A 13,014-nucleotide genomic window follows, 5' to 3' on the forward strand; every position below is an offset into this window, starting at 1 on the left:
TAGGTCACAGGGAATCAGAATGAAGTCTATGACACACATATGGTTTGGGCCACATGTATAAATTTATTCTTGATCATGTGCACATTCTTTAGGGGAACCAGGACAACCAGGCCTGCCAGGGAGTCCTGGTGATCCCGGAAGAGGTAAGTTAAAAATCTACCTGTATCTGTAGACATGAATGGAAAAGCTGACCTCAGATCAGTTCAACACAAACATTTTGTATACTAGAGTATAACATATAATAGCATGGTACTGTTGTACTACAATATTTGCAAATTATCACCTTGGGCCTCCCACTAAGGCAGGCACTATCAGTCTGAAGAAATCTGAAATACTGCAGAATTTACTGAGGTGGGGGGGTATATTCAAATATAGTGCTGGGGCGCCTGAATTTGCCAAAGTAGATTAAATAACAGAAACACAGCGGTAAACTTATATGAGGTATCTAACAAGGTTCTGAAGGCTTTGACCTTCAGAACAGGGTAAATCTTTCTTAGAATGTTGTCACACACGTACTGTGTGTAGTACGATACTGGACTGCTATTCAAGGAAAATCTCCAGTTACAGGAAGTAAAAAGATGCTTCACATTCTGTGCTCTAGGTTCAGTAATAAAATCCAGGTATGTTTATACCTGATGATTGGGGGGATCAAGGAAAGTATTTGAAGTCATCCTGGTGTCTAGGAATTTGTGTAGCTGTGTGTTATAGGGCATTGATACATCATGAGGGAATAATGTTTGAACCAAACAGAACACTTGCTCCTGTAAAATAGCATATTATTCCTTGGCCATTATATGACCATGCAGAAGAGTCATCAGACCACACGATTCTGTAATTTTGTCCACTAACTGTACATCCATAATATTTTGCATATTTAATTGTTCGAGTTTTTGAAATAGGAATCCCAGGAGTGGATGGAGCTCCAGGACCGCAGGGACCACCGGGCTCCCCCGGGTCAGAGGGCCCCCCCGGGCCAGAGGGCCCCAGAGGTGATGCTTCCTAAGGAAGATCGGTTATTGCTCTAGAGCAGTGTTTCTCAACCCAGTCCTCAGCGAACCCCAGCCAGTCCACGTTTTTGCTCCCTCCCAGCTCCCAGCCCCCAGCCAATCAGGAACACCGAATAGCTGGTACAGGCGCGCTGGGAGCTGAGAGGAAGCAAAAACGTGGACTGGCTGGGGTTCGCTGAGGACTGGGTTGAGAAACACTGCTCTAGAGGATTCTAATAGGGAATTTGGTGTTTTCCATGAACAGATTTTTGTTTGTCTCAAGTTGATTATTCTGTTTGTTTCTAGGAGATGCTGGGGTGCCTGGTGCTCCTGGGATTCCTGGTTCCGCAAGAGGTTCTGACCCTTGAATCACTTGTTTTCTCAGGCACAGAGAAGATATGTGTCTGTATTACTTAGATAGTATTGTTTTATATGATGATTCATCGATGGGTAGGATCTAATAAAGCAACTAAATGGGAAACAGTTTAAGTAAGGTGGGGAACCAATGGGAAGTGAGCTAAAACAGCTGTGCACAATTATTCCACCAATAAAGGGAAGCCGTTTTTGAATCCTTATCACAATTCTAAAATCACTCAAAATACTCAATATGATGTGGAGACAAAAATCTATAAAATTCCTTTTGGTTTCCTAAATAGGATCTCCAAGACTCTTCCAAGGAGCACCTGGTCCTCCCGGTCCTCCCGGACCACCAGGACCTCCAGGAGATGGGTCTGCTGTTCCAGATTTCCGCGATTACATCTCAGATTATCTTCGAAGTAAGCATTTTGAAGTAGCACATCTGTATCATGAAGCAAAACAAAAATATGTTTTAGAAGGTGTTTTGATTTCTTCTAATTCTTCAGAATGTGTTTAGGATAAATTTTTTTATTAGTTTTTTTGGCATGAACTGATACAATGTAATCATCAAAGTATGACCTGTCCAATGCAGGTGATGGCATCAGGGAGTACATGAAAGGGCCCCCAGGTCTCCCGGGGCCACCAGGACCGCCTGGGGACGGTTTAGATGGACAGTCTGTGGATGGCTTAGCTTCTCGTGTCATTGCTTATCTCCAAAGTAAGTCTGGCTCTTTCCATCGGGGTTGCCAAAACTCCATTTGTACAAGTCTGAGTAATCATCATCATCATCGCCGTCATCACAGAAAGCTGATAACTGACAGGCTGGTATTTTAGGTGGCGGAGTTGGCAGTGGCCCCCCAGGTCCACCTGGGCCCCCTGGTACTGTATCAATGGATGATGTCCTGTCTCTGCTTCAGAGTGAGTATTAAGGTTGTATAGTCCAGTATTAATGCAGTAATGACCACTTACCTTAAAGCAGTATTTCCCAATCCGCTCCTCGGGAACCACATGTTTCTGCTCCCTCTGAGCTTCCTATCTCCCGAGCTTCCTACAGTATCTCCCGAGCTTCCTATCTCCTGAGCTCCCCACCAGTCAGTCTGTAAGTCCCCGAGGACCAAATTGGGAAACACCGCCTTAGAGCTCTATTTGCAGATGAAGCTAAAATCAACAGATAATAATTATGTTTAGTTTAAAATATATACCAGCAATGTGAAGGATGTTTTTAATGTCTATGGAAAACCAAGAAAAACTGTGCCTGCTTAATGTTGGCGAACGTCAAGAAGTCAGGAGTAGCATGGAGACACATGTCAAACAGAGAAACCCGCAAAGCTGCCTTCTTTCGTGGCCTTTTAGGGGATGATGTGAGGCAGTACCTAATGGGCCCCCCTGGCCCCCCTGGCCCCCCAGGCTTTGGCTCTTTTAACCCCCGTGAGGTAGCTGGACGTGTCCTTAACCTCATGAATGGTAAGGGCTGTATTCATATACAGGCACTTGGTACAGCTGTTTTTGTTCCCCTGTTTTGTTCACATATTAACCAAGAAATGTGTTGAAAACTTAAAAAGAGTAGCAATTTGTCACAAATTATTAAGACATTGTTCTTTTTTAGGGAATAAAAATCAACAATCAATTAACTTTTATGTTGAAATTCTGTATATATTTATGGTTTGTCACATGCGTATTGAAATATGCTTTCTTGAGCATCTTGCCATCATCTGGACTGCTCTATACTTTTACCAAGCACTCATGATCTATGAGATACTAGGAACTTTGGATGTTCTACCTCAGATCATGCATTCGTAAGGAAGGAGAACATGGGAGGGTTATAATAGGACTGATGTCTGTTTCCTACTTCCTGTTAGAAAATGGATTAGTTAATGTACCGGGACCCCCTGGACCTCCGGGACCCCCAGGATCACCTGGCACAAATTATGATGTCATTTCCTCTCTGCTTCAAAGTAGGTGGCCCCGCCCCTCCTCAAGAATTATTATCTGTACAGATGCCAAGTTAAGGTCTCAGGCTAAATAAGAAATGAAGTAAAATGGAGTCAACATGCTGAAATATTTTTCTGCATATATCATAAAAGAGTTTAAAATAGCTTTCAAATATCCATCTACTCGGCCATCTCCAGTACATGGTCACGGGGGGTCAAAAAAAGCCACACATGCTGATTCATGTCATAATTGTCACATTTATTTGTGCATTCTTTGTATTTTTTACTTGCTATTTGCCTTCCTCATGGTTTGATTTATTCATAAACGGATTAATAATTTTACATTTAATTGACGTCCTGGGTTATTCGCTGCCTTGTGCTTGTAGCGTCTGAGATAGACTCCGAACCCCTGCAACCCTGCATAGGACAAGCTGGTGTAGAAAATGGATCATCTGATGGATGGATGGATGGATGGATGGATGGATATGGATGGATGGATTTCATTTATAATTACCACTTTTACTGTTCCTGAGCTGCCCCCTAGCCGAGAGCTTCTCAATCCCACAGTGCAGTCAGGCTGTGTTCTTCTCCCCCTGAAGACTCAGAGTATCGAGGTATTTCTGGACCACCTGGGCCACCTGGGCCACGAGGCTTTGCAGGCCCACCAGGACCCGCAGGACCTCCGGGACCGGCCTCCTTTTCTGGTTCAGGCTATAGCCTGGAAGATATAAAGGACTACCTGCAGAGTGAGCTTCTGTTCCCTAACAATAATGGGACGCACTTCACAATAAGACTACCCTTATAATGGGTTTATGAATGGTTTATAATCAGGTTATTAATTAGGTTGTAACACTTCTGAGTTGAGTTCTGAGGTGGTACCTCAGAACTCAAACTTAATCCGGATCGAATCCTAAAAAGTTTGAGTTCATCTAAGCACATTTATCAAAACGGTAAAGTAAGAAAATAAATGTATCCAAACAATTTGTAAAGTTAAAAAAAAACAATGTGTCCTGCCCCGATCGTCTGTTCCTTCCGTGTGCCACGCCCCCTCGTTAACCCCGTGTGGAATCCCCGTGTGATCAGCTGTTTCTGGTTGTTGTCATTAGTCCTCTGTCCTCTGTAGACCCAGTCTGGTCATTGTATTGTCCGTCTGCGTTTTGCCTGCCTTGCCTGTAATTAAACCCCATATTCCCCGATACCCTGACGTCTGCGCCTTTGTCTCCGTTCCGTCCCCGCTTGGCACGACAAAATTATTATAATTAAATCTATTAATGGTTTATTATTAATATTAAAATAATTAATAAGAAATCTTTATTTTTAAATGTATTTTATTATATAATAATAATTACTGTTACCGTCTGTCATTGTCTAAATGTATTTTTACTTTCTAAATATATGTATTCAATATATGATTACATTGTATCAGTTCATGGCAAAAAAACGTTACCCTTTGTTTCCGCTGAGAGACGTGCCGCGTGACTCATTTCCCCGCGCGTACAAGTTATCTTAGGACGGTGTTCATGGTTCGACTTCTGAGATTCAGATCGAGTTCTAGGTAAATTTTTTTCGAACTGGTTGGTTTGACTTATAAGAAATTTGAGTTCTAATGAGTTTGAGAACCGAGGTACCATTGTACTTGCATTTATAAGTGACGAAAGGGAGCCTTATTGTAAAGTGGTACCACATAATGCAAGGTGATTTTTCTAGATGTTGTTACGGCTTTGTCTACTTTATAACAAAAAAAATCCATGATGGTTTGTTTTATACCATGGTATCATATCACAGAGATATAGTTATACTAGAGATATGCAGAGATTTTAGATGTACTAGATTTGAGTGAAACGTAGACCTGTGTACTATTTGGGCTTCAAGTGCCAAGGCTCTGTTTCCTTTTTCCAGGTGCAGGTGTCAGTGGCCCCCCTGGCCCTCCTGGCCCCCCTGGTCCTCAAGGCCTGCCTGGATTGACAAGAGGTCTGGTATCATACGTGAAGAACACGCTCCAAGATAAAATACAGACGGAACGTCAGGATTACATGGGTGAGTGCAGGTCTCCACGTCGTTTGCCTAATCAAACAATTCCAGTTCCATAAGACCGTGTGCTAGCAGAGTCATGTTGTCATCAGTAGCTGAGAATACAGCCTAAGAGCTCCGCTGCACGGTTAAGAGCTAAACATCAATCATTTAAATACATTTGTTAAATTAGGTTAAAACATACCATCAAATGTTTATATGTGCCTTTGATGGGAGTTGCAGGCCTTCTTCTGATCTTCTCTTACAGCTGACGGTCTGCCCAGATACGGCATGGGGCCTCCAGGTCCCCCAGGGCCTAGAGGAATGAAAGGAGAGAAAGGTGATGCCTTGGACAGGCGTCGTCATCGATGGCCTGAAGCAGAGGACTATGGGAATGTGGCTGTGAAAGTCGCTGATTACATCAAGAGTATGTATTATGTATAGCTGACTGTTTAGGGCAGACTTTCAAAGTTGCGCCATAATGCTGAAAATCAGTTCTGCCCCAAGGAATTGTTTTTGAAAATGAACTATATTAGAGTGACCAAATAATCCATGTCAGGGAGGACACTTGGAGTTAGGACAGGATTTGTAAACTACCATTTCAATTAAAAGGACCTGGATTTCACTTAAGCACTTTTTTTTTGCTGTGTACTGATTGGTCAGTCTCCTATAATCATGCATGTGTCACTAATGTTAATGTGAAACACTGGATGAGTCTTTCAATCAAGGAAACAAACCAAAGCACAAGAAGAATTGAACTATTTAGCCAAACACAGGAGCCTTTCAGTTTTAAAGTGAAGTGAGTTACCTGAAGTAGCTCAAAGTGTCCCCTCTGACGTGGATTACCTGGTCACCCTAACAATATGCGTATACAGCTGCTCCGAGTAATTTAAATGGATGGTTCTCGGTTATGTGAATGTTACACTATGCCAACAATCTTTTATCTCCATTTTTCACTTAATTCTCTTTCAAGAGAAACTTCTGGTAATCTTGTATTGCTCATATACCTGAGATGGTGGCAGAGAAGCTTAACACTTTTCTGTAAGAGTATAATGTGGAATTTCAGATTTGTAATTACTTTTATATATATATTTTCTTTTAATGATTTTATGGATTTTTTTCGTCTGACATAATATTGTGCCTATAACTAGATCAGGGTCTGTTAGGGGAAGTTCTTCATGGTGATCAAGGAGCAGAATTCCAGGGGATCCAAGGACCACCAGGACCTCCTGGATACAGCCCAGTCGTTGGCTCCCATGGCAATATGACCGAGCTCATGGACTTCATTAGATGTGAGGAAACATGACGCTAAACGGTCAGACACATCTAAATGATTATAGTGGGACACAAAGCCACATTGTCTGTCACAGTGCTGTAACTCCTTTAATGTGTCATATGAGATTCTAACTTTACACATCTTTCAGCACATGGTGCCATCACTGGCCCTCCAGGCCCCCCAGGGCAAAAGGGAGAGATGGGATACATTGGTCCAAAAGGGGACAAAGGTAAAATAAGCCCCACTTTGCATAAAATGGTATGCTCTCCAGCTTGTTTTTGCTCCCAGCCAATCTAGAACACCGAATACCTGTGTTGGTCGTTGGGAGGGAGCAAAAATGTGGACTCTCGAGTTCCTGAGAAGTAGTTTGGGAAACATTGGACTAAACAACAAAGTTAAGCTAAGGTGTGATTGCAGCATACTCCCTGAATTTTCTTTGACATCAGGTCAAAAGGGACAGCAAGGCATCATGGGACTGCCAGGTCAAGACGGACCCAAAGGAGAGAAAGGAGAAAAAGGTACCAATGTCCTTCATTGAGAACAAAATTGCATGGTCACAAAAAATGTCTTTTAAGCATCAGAAACTGGATCAATGTAACTTCAGTTAAAGTTAAAATAAATGCTTATATTGACGCATTCATCAAGGTCTCCACGGGTTCTTAAAAATGAATTTTACATTAATTTCAGGCCTTAAAATGTCAATAACAATATAGACAATGTAAAATCAATTGGATTATTAAGTCAGCATTACAGTGGGATCCACTGTTTGTTATCTGCAATGTATGCAAGTAAACTTCTCTTAATCGCCTTTCGCAGTCACAAAGCACTGTACAAAACTAAAATGCAGAAAAAGCATAAAACAGAAAACGTATAAATCCTATAAAAAAAATAGACAACACATAGCAAAACATGATTTCACAGGATTGGCTCACATTTTACCAAAAGCCTGAGAAAAAGGGTAAGTTTTGAGCTGTGGTCCAAAAAAAAAAGTTTAAAAATCACGGAACGGTTTATGTTTTAAAAGCACTCACCGATTAAGTATTGGCTGTAAGCCAGTGAGTACCTACAATAGGCTGATATTTTTGAACAAATTTTTCCTACTGCAAGTTATGTACATGTACATAATGTTATATTTTTCATTGTAAAATGTGTAAAAGTAACCTGTGTTTTTTCATTGTTACTTCATCGTTTGAGGGGTATAAAAAGCTTGAGGGTTATAAAAAGCATGATTTTAATTGCTCAGTCATCCCTTGATACATGATTTCTTTTCAATGCTGTATCATCTCTTGAGAATTAGGCTAAAATATCCAGAATCCCTTTCATTCGAGCAAGTGCCACACTGTACAGTACTATCTAGTAATGTACAATGTACTTTATCATTATTATTATTAATGTTGACAATGCCTTACTCTACATAATTCATCAATTAAACTTTACCATATGTACATGAAAACCCATTATATATGGGATCTGCAGATGGATCACTGTCATCCACAGTATTGGCTATCACTTGTCTTGTAGTTGCAGTTACAGTAACTTAAGTGTCGTCTTTAAATGTATTTTGGGAAGGCTTTGTATTGATGACGCTTTAACAAAACTACAGAACGCAACCAACATGGAACCGATAACCACTACCCACTAACCATTAACTGCAAAATGTGTAGCCTGGTTAGAATTTTACCAGAACACACCCAGCTGGTGTTTCATGATGTGTGGACTAACGTGGCGTCTCCTCTCATCAAACAAACAAAATACTTTTTTTCCCAGTATGGATATGAAATTGGTCTTAAATTGCAATCATAATTGTTTTAAAAAGGTCTTAAAAAGACTTAGTTACAGTAACTGGAAACCTGCAGCAACCCTGATTCATACTACATACTCTTTAATTTTATAGCATTTTTTTCCATCAACTTTTGAGTAAAATTTTTGTCTAAAATTTTCTGAAAAGGCTGAACTTGCAAAGTTTTCAAGCTAAAAACTAAATAATAAACAGTGAAATCAGTTCCCATGGTAATAAGTCTGTCTAGTAAGAGATTTCAGCATCTGACCCAACAAATGATATTTTTTTTCCTTTTTCTCTTTCCAGGAGGACAAATCATTACCCGTTTGAAGAAGAGAAGTATTGCTGTGTAGGTCAGCATCTGGGAAAGTCATTTTTCTTGTATTTTTGGAACTATATTGAGTAAACTTGAAACTTGTAATTCTTCGTGCTTGGCAAACCACACGGCATATTTGCCACTGAAAGTCATATAAAGTTCCTCACTACTGGGAAGCTTGTATGCATGGAAGATTTTGTTTTTAAACATCTTCAGCTGTAGTTATGGGTAGATGTAACATGCTTTTTAATGTAGCTTGTGCCTGGAACATTTGTAACATCCAGGAATGGGTACGTCATTTTCATTTCTTACAGACTTGAACACACATGTATAGAAAAAAAGTGTCATAATTCTTTTCAACATTTAACAATATGGCTAATAACACCTTGGCGATATTTGCATTAATTGGACAAGCAAAGTGAATAGTTTTTTGGTATATACTATTCAGGCCTATAATTTTCGGTAATGTTATAAAGGCGTTTAGTTCTTGTTTACCAAACATACAGATTCATGTTAATGCTATGTTGTTAAACATTAAGGAACAGGTAAAAATGTTTGGTGTATTTCTGATGAATTATATTTTTGCTGTTATTTTTCATATTTTGTTTATGTGTGTAAGGGAAGATTACTGAATGATTGCTTTATTTTCAGAGGAAAATTTACTGTATTGTATGACTGTATTGAAGAGTTGTTTTTAGTTGGGAACAGGAGTTTAAATATGTGCTTTGACATACAATGTTGTAATTCTTCAGTAAGCACTGCTGGAAACACATTGGAAAATAAGAGAACGAAAGAGAAAAATGTCATCCTTTTTTGGGAAAAAGAATATTAAACATCCTAATGTCTTGTTTAGCTTTGGGAGAATCTTATCTTTTACCAAGTATCTTTACCTTTTAAGATTTGCTTTAGTGGGGATGGTAAACAGACCCATGTGACACGGATTGGTGGGTGGAAGATGGCTATGGACGTTACAGGAAAATTAGAGGCAAACAGGCAGGGGGAAATAAAACAGACACTGGGTGCTGGGAAGATAATAACATCAGAGCTGGAAACAAGGTCTGAATATCAGGTCTGGCGAGACAGACACTAAAGGTGAATGGGGCTTGTCAACAGACTCCCCTCGTCGGCAACAGACAGTTTCAGCCAATGTTATAAAACACAAAACATTACATGTATAGTCACTTTATTTACAGCACAGTTTCAATGTAAATGGCCTGCTCTATAAGTTTTTTTTTTTTTATCAATAATGTTTCTTGACATCCTTGTAAATTTGCAAAGCCGTTCAAATAACCATTAATTATCAAAGGTTGCCATACATTCATTTATTAACAATCCATTTCTATTTTACTGTGAGTTTTAGTTTTTGTAATAATGTGACTGGGACGTCCTTCATGCACTGGGAGCATTGCCAATAAAGCAGAAAAGCAAAGACCTGTCTGTCTGTGACGGAAGCAGATTTATTTATTTCATAGTGGCAAGCCTTAGGACTCATAATATCCTTGGTTTTTGTTCCATTTTATTTCATTCTGACAGTTATAGCATACAAGGGACGGACAAAATAATAGAAAAAAAGACTAACTTAGATGTCAACATATGAAAAATAAAACTACTTTAAAGGGACTTTTATTTCTACTACACAGTACAGGACTTCAGCTTGACAGAATTAAAAAGGATTGACACTGTCGGCCAAGGGTGACCTCGCTTCTTAATTCCTCTGTTAAAACATTGTTAAGCACTTCTGTTTTCTGTATTTTGTCCACCCCTTGCACACTGATGGATAGAGTACAGATACCAAACCTAATTCGATCCGCTTTCTACATTGTTTATTGTAAATCAGCTTTCATCATAAATGCAAACTCATTTAAAAAGGGATTAAATCAATGAAATGTTCAAAAATATGTAAACTATGTCTATTTAAGTGCAAAAACAAACAAAAAACAACTTTTTTACTCTTTTATTCAGTACAAACAAATATCTTAGAAAAAGATACTGAACATTAAGCAGAATTCAAGTAACAGCTAAATGAAAAGTTAAAAAAATGCAGCAAATAATAGATCCAGAATATCCATCAAGTCTCCAGGAATATGACTGGGAACAACTTTTACAGACCAAAACAAAACATGCACTAACAGATTGTTACTGCCAGAAATCGTTTACGTTTTCACAAGAAGAGAAACTAAATATGGAATTATTCTCATCTATAACAATACTTCAATGAACCCTTGATATTTTTGTCTACAGGATCACTTCAGAAGTTAAATTAAAAAATAGTTACTGTTTATATATTGGAACATCAATGGAGATTATGACTCAGATTACCACTTGTAATAATGCATAGCCATAAAGAAAAAACGAAAACAATGTATCCAGCATTCAATGCACCTCAAACATAAGTCATAGATTAGCATCTAAATAAAATGGACACTCTATGGTCCATGGAAAATATCATAAATAAGATGGACATCTATTCAAATTAAATCTTAAAATTATATATATAAAAAACAATGAACATTGATGTATTGACATTTACACTTTAGAGGGACTTCTATACATCTTTCAATGAAAAAAAAATTAAGGCTATCCCCTAATTATAGTAAAATAGCAAGTAAATAACTCTGCATTACTTCAGTAACTTCATTTTGTTTAACCATAGCAAAATAGAACTGGGGGAACAGTATCTTAATGATACATATTGGTGGCCCAAAATAATTCTGAAAAACATGTTGGGTGGCCGTCCCAGTTCAAGACACACATCAAAAATAATCTCAGCTTATTCTCACTTCAGCTACACCATAGAACCTTATCTTACTATACCTTACTAAAATGTATGCGATAAACCGTTTGCCCTTGCAACTCATTCTCTTAAGATCAATATAATACATAACGGGAAAAAAAAAGTTTCTCATTAACTATGACAAAGTCATTCAGTTGGGACTTTTAGCTAAAGATAATAGAAAATTGCTGCTTTCGCTCATAAAAACAACACGCACGCACGCACGAATGTATGAATGCACACACGAACGTGCACACGCACGCACACAATTAAGAAACCATTATGTGCAACTTCAAAAGATATACCAACGACATACAAATACCCAATTAAGGTACCTAAAAGTATATATCCAGTCATGCAAATAGCACTTTTCAGTCTTGCTTTACCTTTATCCATTGATGTAGTGAAATATTTCGGTTGCACATTAAATACATGCCTTTCAAAGTGCATTGTGACTCACTGTAAAATATTTTATAGTCTAATTCAAGCAACCGCCACATCAATCAAATCAAAAGTTTGTATTCTTATATTAGGAAGATTTGTTTTCTGGGTTTCTGCGGCAAGTTAAAACTTGAATTGTGCAGAATTATACAGATCTGTAGCTTCTTTTAGTGCAGCAAAAAAAAAATAAAAAATCTCAGAACAAGAAAGGCCAAAATATTAATTTAGGCACCATGTTTTTTAAATCACATGAAAAACAACAGGAAAAAAAGCCTGTGCTATACTGGAAAATTTTAAACAAAAAATGTTAATTGAATACTTTTCAGAAAATATCTGACAGATGATTAAAAACTCCATAACATTAATGTGGATTTTTCTTGCAAAATTAAAGCTAGCAGCTAAATAAAGGGTTGATTTTTAAAAGGAAAATTAAATATTCACTTCATTAATACCATACTTCGTAAACTGTATTTGGTGTCTTTGGACCGTTTAATCCAGTTCCAGCATCTGTGAGGAGCGATAAGCATTTAAAGTGTTGCAGAATTTACACTGATTGTCGTTAGTGGATCTGAGTAGCAGAGGAGGATGATGATTCAGCAAAGCCATGTCAGGCTAGTGAGGGGCAAAGAAACAAAAGGGTTAGAATCCAGTAGAGTGCACGCTTGGGATGGGGTAGAACTTAGAAATTCGGCTTTGGGCTGTTGGGTTAAGGCATTCGGACTCCCCGCTCATCTTGAAAAACATCTCCTGTTCCTGTACCCTCCGGGCAAATTCCTCCTCAAGAGCCTGGGGATACAATGAGCATCTGGGTAAGACCGTTTATGTAAAGCATTTAACATGAACAACTCGCATCCACCCTAAACCCCATCACTGGCAACAGCATGACCACTTGCCTTCTTTCTGGGACGGAGTTTCTCTCTCCACTCCTTCAGCTCCTGGCTGTGTTCTTCATCAAGTTCCTTCAATTTTTGGGTCTCGTGCTCAATCAGAAGATGACATTTCTCATTCTGAAAGGCATCAAGTATCTTATAGCTACACGCATTGTGGCAATGTATGGCCTGCCTAGTAGTTATGACGTGCCCATTTCATTTCAAGGTGCACTTATCGTAGTGGTATTATTCACAATTTTACATATAAACTAGGA

The 13,014-nt window shown here is 38.7% G+C and overlaps 2 protein-coding genes across 11 annotated transcripts in view; one reads left to right on the forward strand and one right to left on the reverse strand.

Moving 5' to 3' along the window:
• col17a1a (collagen, type XVII, alpha 1a) overlaps window positions 1–9,508 on the forward strand; it is a 31,188-nt gene extending 21,680 nt beyond the window's left edge. For all 8 annotated transcript variants that reach the window (XM_023797789.2, XM_023797797.2, XM_023797805.2 and 5 more), the window contains 15 exons: window positions 93–143; window positions 900–989; window positions 1,293–1,340; window positions 1,643–1,762; window positions 1,936–2,061; window positions 2,178–2,261; window positions 2,697–2,807; window positions 3,203–3,298; window positions 3,874–4,020; window positions 5,174–5,311; window positions 5,553–5,711; window positions 6,436–6,576; window positions 6,709–6,789; window positions 7,007–7,078; window positions 8,647–9,508. In XM_023797789.2, coding sequence (XP_023653557.1) covers window positions 93–143; window positions 900–989; window positions 1,293–1,340; window positions 1,643–1,762; window positions 1,936–2,061; window positions 2,178–2,261; window positions 2,697–2,807; window positions 3,203–3,298; window positions 3,874–4,020; window positions 5,174–5,311; window positions 5,553–5,711; window positions 6,436–6,576; window positions 6,709–6,789; window positions 7,007–7,078; window positions 8,647–8,693 — 1,511 coding nt within the window. In that variant the 3' untranslated portion in view covers window positions 8,694–9,508. The remainder of the gene's footprint in view (window positions 1–92; window positions 144–899; window positions 990–1,292; window positions 1,341–1,642; window positions 1,763–1,935; window positions 2,062–2,177; window positions 2,262–2,696; window positions 2,808–3,202; window positions 3,299–3,873; window positions 4,021–5,173; window positions 5,312–5,552; window positions 5,712–6,435; window positions 6,577–6,708; window positions 6,790–7,006; window positions 7,079–8,646) is intronic.
• Window positions 9,509–10,595: 1,087 nt separating this feature from the next.
• slkb (STE20-like kinase b) overlaps window positions 10,596–13,014 on the reverse strand; it is a 28,070-nt gene continuing 25,651 nt past the window's right edge. For all 3 annotated transcript variants that reach the window (XM_023797854.2, XM_023797861.2, XM_023797870.2), the window contains 2 exons: window positions 12,764–12,877; window positions 10,596–12,656 (listed from right to left, as the gene is read on the reverse strand). In XM_023797854.2, coding sequence (XP_023653622.1) covers window positions 12,510–12,656; window positions 12,764–12,877 — 261 coding nt within the window. In that variant the 3' untranslated portion in view covers window positions 10,596–12,509. The remainder of the gene's footprint in view (window positions 12,657–12,763; window positions 12,878–13,014) is intronic.

The sequence above is a fragment of the Paramormyrops kingsleyae genome, chromosome 20, assembly GCF_048594095.1.
Source record: "Paramormyrops kingsleyae isolate MSU_618 chromosome 20, PKINGS_0.4, whole genome shotgun sequence".
In the NCBI taxonomy this organism is placed as follows: Eukaryota; Metazoa; Chordata; class Actinopteri; order Osteoglossiformes; family Mormyridae; genus Paramormyrops; species Paramormyrops kingsleyae.